Below are 9,859 nucleotides of genomic sequence, written 5' to 3'. Positions count from 1 at the left end.
AAAGCCAGACTGTTGAACTCTACTTTCAAAAACCTGAAGAGCAGCAAGAAGTATAGCTTTGTCATAGCTGCTCTACCAAACCAGAAACACAAAGGAGCAACCATCTACCATTACAGAGACGGATGTCTGAAAACAGAAAATTTCTCCAAGCTATTCATCAAGATGATGATGTTCAAGTTTATTTTCATTAGAAATCGTAAGAAGAAGCTTACCATTTAAAGATAGGAAAACAATTATTGCTGCGCTGAGTCACGTGACACAGAACTGTCGAGCAGCTGAGCGTGCAGCGATAGACATTTAATGGCGACCCAAGCACTTCATTTAGAAAGCCCCGGTAAGATACAAGCTTCAGTAGCGCATGTGTAAAGCATGCCTACCTGTGCATGTTTGTCATCCAACTGTAGAAGAGGCAGCATGTAAGAAATGACTTTGTCCGAGCAGAAGAAGAAGAGCTGCAATCAGTTATTTCCTGTTTTTTTGTTTGGTGTGCTGTGGCAACGAGGCGCGTGCTTTGTAACTGTTTGTGTGTACTTCAGGTAACAGTCGAAATTTTTGGTGTACGGTGTAACTTTGGTAAATTTATGGAGTGAAGTTTCAAATAAATGTTATTAATCTTTGCTAATTATATTTTAATGTAATTCTCAAAGACTTTGAATTTGATCTCCAATAAAAACAAGGTTTGATCAATGAATTTAAATAAAATTGCAATTAAAATAAAGTAACTGTAAAATTATGGAGGTTGCTAATTAATTGAAGCACTTAAAATAATATAAATTATTGATTGAAGTTGCTTATTGCTATTGTGTAATGAAATTTAATTGTAAATAATCATTGCTACTATTATGCGTGTTCTTAAGGTTTTCCCCAATTGACTTCTGACTAACAAAATGGAAAATAAATAAAAATAATCGATTAAAAAATGAATGATGATGAATGAACGATTCAAAAATAATCCCAAGTGGCAGTCTGAGTAAATCAGCCTTCAATTTTGGATGCTCAGCCTTTGTCAAGTTTGGGAAAGCGCACAAAAATTAGGAAACACTTGATAGTTATGTTAAAAACAAAACACCCCTGCACCGTAGACATGGAGGACTCTTGGTGTGTGTGTGTCGGGGGGAGGGGGTGTGTGGAGGGGGCACTACTGGATTGGCCCTTGCCTATTGGCTGCTATAGACAAAGACATGCGCGCAGGCGCCATTGTTATGCATTGAATCATGGCAGCAGAATGCTGCTGTTTCCAAGGAGGACAGGCAGACAACCACAGAAATTGGGCTAGCACCCTCATTTAACCAATTTTTACAAAATAAGCCTTGAATTAAAGCTTAAAAAATATTGATGTTGTTGTATATTCAAATATTTATCATCTATTATGATCAAGATGTAAATGGTGCAAGAATTGTGCCTTCTCCTTCACCTGGTTCGCATGTGCTTGTATGGGCTTGAAAGCTAAGGTCTGCATCTATAATTACACAGACAGTTCTAACTTTGTAACACACAACCACATTTTTGGCAGACAGACAAAATTGGACCCCCTCTCTCTCTCAACCTGAGGACCGATGACTAAAACTGTTTTGTCTTGATTGAGCTGCAGAAAGTTCTCTCCCATCCATTTTTGTATATCTAAAACGCAGTTAGAAAGGTCATCCATGGCTCTTATGTCATCAGGAGAGACGGCTACATATAGTTGAGTGTCATCTGCATAACTATGGAAATTTATGCCATGCCTCCTGACAATGTCACCAAGTGGAATCATGTAGAGGTTAAAAAGTGTTGGACCCAGAACAGAGCCTTGAGGCACCCCACATATCAATCTTTGCTTCCCAGATGAGGAATCATTCATATTAACAATAAAATCCCCTTCTGAAAGACAGGATGTGAACCAGGTAAAAGCTCCTGTCATGATAACGAAGCAAAGCAGACACACATACTGGAACCCAGAGGGTGATGGGAGGGACATGTAGTTGCAAAGTGTTTATTGTCCGTGGAGATTGTGGAGCTGCAGCCAGGACTTGAATGGAGTTGCAGACTTGAAATGGAGAACGAAGATCTGAGGTGACCAGGAGCGGTAGGGTGAAGATCTAGGTGGGTAGAGCTGATGGTGTGTGGCGAGGAGTTAACTTGGCGTGGCAGAGTTGACAAGCCGTAACTTGACCCAGGTCAGTACGTGGATGGGTACTGCACCAGGTAAGGCAACAAACTGGTGAAGAATCCGGGGGAAGGCTTCTCTTAAGTAGACAGGAGATGAGATGATGAGTGCCGATAGCTGGGTCCAATCAGGAGGTGGAGCATGACAGTAAGGGAGGGATCCAGGATGAGAGTGCGGGAGACCCAAGACCACTCCTCAGGGCCGCAACCCCCTCCAATCCATGAGAAACTGGAAACCCCTCCCACGGCACCAGACATCCAGGATCAGGCTAACCGTGAAAGCAGGGGCACCGTCGACAATGCGGGTAGGCGGTGGGGCAGGGTACGGCAGGCAGAGTGAGCTATCCATAACAGGCTTGATCTGGGAGATGTGGAACGAAAGATGGATCCGAAGTGCCGCAGGAACACGGAGAGGAACACAGGATGGGTTGATGATCTTGTCAATGACACAAGGCCCGATGTAGCCGGGAGACAGTTTGCGAAACAAAGCCTGGATAGGTATGTTGTGAGAGGAGAGCCAAACCTCTTTGCCGATGACAATCAGCGATAACGCAGTTGCGTTCCTTAGTGCATAGGAGGACTGCTTTGGTCTGATGCCAGGAGCATCAACACCGTTGAAGGTGATGGTGGACCGAGGGCACAGCCAGGTCAGCTTCCTGAGAAGGATATAGAGGAGGAGGGTACCCCAGGGAGGCCTCAAAAGGCGAGACACCAGTGGCAGTGGATGGATGGGTATTGTGGGCATACTCAATCCAGACAAGGACGGACGACCAGTCAGAGGGATTCTGGGCTGCAACACAGCGAAGGGTTGCCTCCAACTCCTGGTTAGCCCTTTCAGCTTGGCCATTGGATTGGGGATGGTATCCAGAAGAAAGGCTGACAGTAGCACTGAGGGCGGAACAAAAGGCTCTCCGGACTTGAGAGATGAACTGTGGTCCACAAGTTCATGACTGCTAACACATTTAAGAACTCCTGAACATAATTATCTTACAGGACATTGACGAGAAGGTTAAAATCCCCTAAAATCATTATTTTTCTTAAATCTACATATGTCAATGAAAGCGGTTCTGAAAAGTCAGCAATAAAAGTTGAATTATACTTTGGCGGCCTGCAAACAATCAAACATAAAATAATAGGATTATTAAAAACAATTGCATGATACTCAAAAGATGTGTTCATTAAAAACAATTTAAAACTAATACCAGCATCCAAAATAGCGGCACCACCTCTTTCCTGTTTTCTGTCTTTGTTTGTGAGGTTAAAATGAAGTGGTGTGGCCTCAGATAGTGAAATTGGTGCACCACAGATCCAAGTCTCTGTTAAAAACAGGCCATTAAGATTCTGATCCAGAATAAGATCATGAATTAGAAATGATTTGTTTGATAATGAACAAACATTTAGAATTGCCAGGTTCAGTTTAGGCAAACTTTTACTGCTAATTAGTTGGTGATGAATAGACGGCTTTTAGAATGTTACAGCTTTAAGATTATTGTAATTCCTGTTCCGTGGTTTGGGGTGAATGAAAGGTCCATTTGATATAACGGATGGTATGGGGAATGTCACTGGAGTATGGGGGGATATTTGTGAGGAAGGTGCTGGTTCTGGGTGGGTCTTGTGAGCCAATAGTCAATCAGATTTAAAACAGTGCACAGTGTGTTGGATGTTAGCTGTTAAAATGTTGTTCCAAAGGGGGCTGGGGTGAAGACCATCATGTCTGTAGAAAGAGGGGGGATTCCAAAACAGATTAAATTTTTCAATAAAACCAAACCTGAACTTGTGGGAAATGGACTGCGTTACCAGGAGTGGTGCTCGCCAAGACCTTTACATCGTTGGCCAGAACAGCGAACCGATTAGAGAGGCTGAGCTGAGTAGGTGAGAGCGGCAATGTCGACCTAGTTGATGTTCTCTTTGCACCCCGAACAACTACCTCACCCCAGGACAATTGGTTCCAAGGTGTGGAGCAGGAGGACGGCCGTACACACTCTGCAGGGTCCCAGGGGAGAGTGTCATGTGCGGTGGTGAAACTCCGTGATCATCTCTTTGGGCATTTCAGTGGCCAGTTTTGTAATTCTTTATGGTGCAGTTCCCTTCTCCACTGCAGTTTGGGCAGGCCATCGTTGGGGCTGTGGTTCAGTAAGTCGAGGTCCGCTGCATGTTGCTCTGGTAAACGCTGGGCCGGGTCTGGTTGCTGTGGCGACGAACTCTGCTGAATGACGGGCCGGGTCAGGTAGATGTGGCGCCGGGCTCTAGTGAACGCCGGGTCTGGTAGATGCAGCGCTGGATTCCGGTGGACATTGGGCTGTGTGGATGAAACTATTCTCCTTGAAGCAGCAGCGACAGGCTGATCGGGCATTGGGAAAAACACCTGTTCCCATCTGAAGTATGAAGATATTTTCCTTTATCCAGTATATTCACTCTGATGACTGAAAGAAATAATACACCAGGGGTAGCCAACACTGGTCCTTGAGTGCCACCTTCCTGCATGTTTTCCAACATACCATGCTCTGGCATGTTCTTATTGGCTGGATACACCTGAACCAGGTAATCAGTCATGAGTAGGGATTCATGACAATTATATGGCATGACATAACACCATTATAACTCCTGTCATAATCTGGGCCTCCCAATAATTTGCAGTAGAAAAAAACAAATATTTAATAATTATACATTATTAAGTGATTCCATTTAACACTTTCATAAATCAAGTTTTTATCCAGAATTGGTCAAACAAAGGTATTTTTTCTTAGTAAACACAAAAAAACACATTGTTCTTTTACATAGAATCTTCTTCTTATTTTCCTTTTGGTTTTTCCCTTCAGGGGTCGCCACAGCGAATCAGTTTCCTCCATCTAAGCCTGTCTTCAGCATCCTCCACTCTAACACCAGCCACCTTCATGTCTTCATTCACTGCATCCATAAACCGCCTCTTTGGTCTTCCTCTAGACCTCTTTCCTGCAGCTCTAGACTCAGCATCCTTCTACCAATATATTCACTGTCTCTCCTCTGAACATGTCCAAACCATCTCAGTCTGGCCTCTCTGACTTTATCTCCAAAACCTCTAACATGTGCTGTCCCTCTGATGTATTCATTCCTGATCCTATCCATCCTGGTCACTCCCAAAGAGAACCTCAGCATCTTCATGTCTGCTACCTCCAGCTCTGCTTCCTGTCTTTTCTTCAGTCCCACTGTTTCTAGTCCAAACAACATGGCTGGTCTCACCACAGTCTTGTACACCTTTCCTTTCATTTGTGCTGAAACTCTTCTGTCACACATCACACCTGACACTTTTCTCCACCCATTCCAACCTGCTTGCACTCTCCTCTTCACTTCTTTTCCACACTCTCCATTACTCTGTACTGTTGACCCTAAATACTTAAACTCCTCCACCTTCTTTATCTCTTCTCCCTGTAACCTCACTCTTCCACTCTGGTTCCTCTCATTCACACACATGTACTCTGTCTTACTGCGGCTAACCTTCATTCCTCTCCTTTCCAGGGCAAACCTCCACCTCTCTAACTCCACCTCCACCTGTTCCCTGCTCTCACTACAAATCACAATATCATCTGCAAACATCATAGTCCATGGTGATTCCTGTCTAACCTCATCCGTCAGTCTGTCCATCACCATTGCAAACAGGAAGGGGCTCAGAGCTGATCCCTGATGTAATCCCACCTCCACCTTGAACTCCTCTGTCACCCCTACAGCACACCTCACCACTGTCTTACAGCCCTCATACATGTCCTGCACTGCTCGGACATACTTCTCTGTCACTCCAGACTTCCTCATACAATACCATAGTTCCTCTCTGGGCACTCTGTCATAAGCTCTCTCCAGATCTACAAAGACACAGTGGAGCTCTCTCTGACCTTCTCTGTACTTCTCTATCAACATCCTCAAAGCAAATGTTGCATCTGTAGTGCTCTTTCTTGGCATGAAACCATACTGCTGCTCACAAATGTTCACTTCTGCTCTTAGTCTGGCTTCCACTACTCTTTCCCACACCTTCATTGTATGGCTCATCAGCTTTATTCCTCTGTAGTTACCACAACTCTGCACATCTCCCTTATTCTTAAAAATGGGCACCATCACACTTCTCCTCCATTCCTCAGGCATCTTCTCACCACCTAAGATCCTGTTGAACAACCCGGTCAAAAAATATCAACACAGGTCCATACAACAATGAAATGCTTGGGATGAAGCCAGTGAACTCGCCAGAAATTAAAAGTAAAAAGTAGTGAGTGATAAAGTAAAAGGTTAAAAATAGTTGTGGCTACAAATAATGCAAAGGAGAAGGACTTAAAGAAAATAGGCAAAGAAGGTGATGATCCAGGTGCATAAAAACGAAAGGGATGTAGAGGTATGAGGCTAGTGGGATGGTCCAGATGGATTTTAAATATATTGCACATAGTTGGTATATATACATAAGTTGGTACACATGTCTGAACTCAATATATAACACTTCACCAACACCCAAACAGCTCTGAACTCTGTAATCATAGGATCTCCTTAGTGTTTCAAGGGAACCCCTGTTATTACCTAAACAGTTAGTCTAAGGTTTGCACATATATGGTGTTAGTACAAGATTTTAGACTGTTGCTATGAGAGGCCTACGCTGGTAAAGTTGTCATCTTTTAATAACAACTTCCCTCCAGATCCTCTCTCTATTGAGTGCTTTTCTTTCTCAGCACAGGTAAGATAAGAAAAAAAAAAAGAAAACCTTTAATTGTCCCACAGTGGGGAAATTGCAATATGCAACAGCGCAGGTACAGAGATAGATAGAGATACAGGATAAAAAATAAAATAAAGATATACATTATAAAGAGCTAAGACAATGAATATACAAAGAAAAATCAGTGATGTATGGCATATTGACAGTTATTGCACAGTTTAGTGTAGGTAGGTGTGTACAGGTGTATACAGCTATTGCACAGGTAGTGGAATTGGTCATATATACAAAGCAGAAAACGAACTCAACTCAGTATCAGGTTCAATAGAGTAAAAACATAGAAATAAGAAAATAGTAGTTAGAATATGAAAGAAAAATACTCGGGCCGGGAATCATAAAAAAAAAACAACTCATTAATTGCAAATATGGAAAAAAAATTATCAAGATTAATTGACATTATTGCTTGTTATTGTGGAAAATTCATGTCAGTCCGCATTCCAACATGAAATAATGGTTGGTTTCCTCTTTGGATTTCTCATAGCAGAGAGCTCCGCTTGGCTAAGGACGCCCCTTCCCTCGCCATCCCATGGCTAGTGCGCAGCTGCAGTCCTTCGCAGCAGCCTTCAGAGAGATGTTTATTCTTCGCATTATTTATTAAAATAGAGGGTCGGGTTTGTCCAAAAACTACAAATAGAAGCCATATTAGCTCTTTATTAAATAAAATCTCAATCATATGATATAAAAAAAAAGTTTTACGTTTATTTTAGACATAATTTTATATCGCTGATCTCACAGCTGCACGGCAGGACGCCTGAGCGCAGTTAATACATATTAACAAATTAATTATATTATATTAATTGTGCGCGTTAATGGGTCAACATTCACAAATTTGCAAAACAGATTCATTTTCTTTTTTATTTCATTAACATTATTTTATTAAAAAACTCTTAAACAAACTATTTCTGTAAATTAACTTGAACAATCAAGTAAAGTTAGTGCAAATATCAATTGAAAAAAATCTATTATTCAATAAATACACATTGTAATTATTCATGTGAGAAAGTATTATTTTTATTTTTTTTTTAGCGATCTTGAGATTCATTTTTTAAATGTCTTAAGACATCACATTTTGGGTTTTATTACAGTAGGTAATTTTCTTAAATAGTGCTTATTTAAGATACAGTAAACAAAAAGGCATATTAAAGGAAAGCTTGGGTCTTAAGGAGTTAAATCACACATCAGCAGAGAGAGAGAGATTCTTATTAATAAGAAACAAAAAGTTATCTTTTTTCCATTGAAATGCTTTTGGGTGTTATTTGCGTCAAGACAAACCAGTAGAGATAATTTCTGTCAGTTTAATTGTTTATTATATGACATATTAATCTTGGAAGTCTGAATCTGTGAACATCTTTGTAACTTTACTGAACTGTTTGAACTGCTGCCGTATTCTGCTTCACTTTTCTGTAAAAAAAACGGTGGTAATCTGTTCATGTAATGCAGACATCCAGTATTTATCCAGAATAAGCTGGAAACAGAAGGTGCTGATCATAAAATGAATGAATTAAATATTCAATAGTGATTGGGAAACAGCGTACGATTTCGATTGGTGCATCAACCATGTAATTGGGCCAGATTTCAATCACGTGATCTGATCAGGACAATAAGCAGACATGTGAGCTCTGTCGAAATCAAATCTCTTCCTTTCTTTTCTGCTGTCAATAAAAACAAACTACTGCTCCAAAGAAAAGCCAGAATCCCCCATGGCCTCATCCTGCTGTTCTAACTTGTTTCTCTTTTGTCTCCATCAGATTTCCAGGACCTCACTCTGAACCCAGATACAGCAAATGGATATTTTCATATTTCTAAATTCAACAGAAGAGCTACTATTGGACAATGGCAGCATTTTAGACCTGATCCAGAAAGATTTGATTATGTCTACCAGGTGCTTTGCAACGAGGGCCTGACGGGACGCCATTACTTTGAGGTGCAGTGGAACCGTAATAGCACTTGGATTGGGGTTGGTCTTGCTTACAAAAGAATACCAAGAAAAAACAGTTATGCTGAGAGTACATTTGGACAGAATACACTGTCCTGGTATTTTGGAATAGACACAGACCTAGTGGCCAAGTACAACAAGCAGAGTTACTTCAGTTCTCTCCCTGAATACAGCAGGATAGGAGTGTTTCTTGATTGGTCTGCTGGTACTCTGTCCTTCTATAGGGTCTACTCCAGTAGGATCTCCCACATCCACACTTTTAAGAAAAAATTCACTGATCCTCTTTACCCAGGCTTTCGGGCAATTTAGACATCTCTCCTGTCTGGTGATTTTAACTGATTTAACATTTTACTAGTCGTCTTGGATGATCATATGAATTCAGAGGTTATAGATTTGTCGGGGGTTAAACATGTTACTCCAGAGACAGCAGAGTCCATTAACTTTGAAAAGTGATTTGTAAAAAAAATCAAATCTTAAAACAAAAGTTTAAAAAAAATGCAGAAATAACTTAATGAGGTTGTTTCTGATGTGCTAAGACTTTTAGGAATTCTGCTTTTTTGTTCAAGAAATGTAAGAACTTAAAACTTATCTGTGCTAAAGATAAACACACAATGGGTCATAATTTTAGAACAAATACAATTTTTGCTTTATCATTACTCCAATGTATCGGCAGGATTTAGACTGTTTCGGAATATATTTGAAAACCTCCTGAAAATCAGTTTTAGTGTGGACTATGGTCTGATCTATCTATACTTTTCGATTCATGTATTTCTTCTAATTTTTCATTATTATTATATTTCTACCTCTTTTCATCCAAAATACAAAGCAACAAGCATCATTTTTACCTTAAAATCTTTAATAAAATTAGTTGTGTTTTGAGTTTTACAATACATAGAAAACAGAAAAAAAAATATTTTCTTAAATGTTGGGTGGTTAAATATTTTGGAATATTATGATGGGAGTTTAAATGGTGGAAGCAGCTTTTTAATATTATTTTAGCAACTTCTGTTAAGAATTACTACATAAATCGAAGCTTATGAATTAGATTTTTG

The 9,859-nt window shown here is 40.5% G+C and overlaps 1 protein-coding gene across 1 annotated transcript in view; it reads left to right on the top strand.

The window, feature by feature from the left end:
• LOC112160619 (neoverrucotoxin subunit alpha-like) overlaps positions 1-219 on the top strand; it is a gene marked incomplete at its 5' end in the record, with an annotated part of 2,015 nt that extends 1,796 nt beyond the window's left edge. Inside the window, one exon of the mRNA XM_024295268.2 lies at positions 5-219. Within this exon, the coding sequence (XP_024151036.2) occupies positions 5-219 (215 nt within the window). The remainder of the gene's footprint in view (positions 1-4) is intronic.
• Positions 220-9,859: the final 9,640 nt, after the last annotated feature.

The sequence above is a fragment of the Oryzias melastigma genome, linkage group LG3 (genome assembly GCF_002922805.2).
Source record: "Oryzias melastigma strain HK-1 linkage group LG3, ASM292280v2, whole genome shotgun sequence".
NCBI classification, from domain to species: Eukaryota; Metazoa; Chordata; class Actinopteri; order Beloniformes; family Adrianichthyidae; genus Oryzias; species Oryzias melastigma.
Note: the sequence above shows the minus strand (reverse complement) of the source record. Positions and strands in the feature narration are given on the sequence as shown.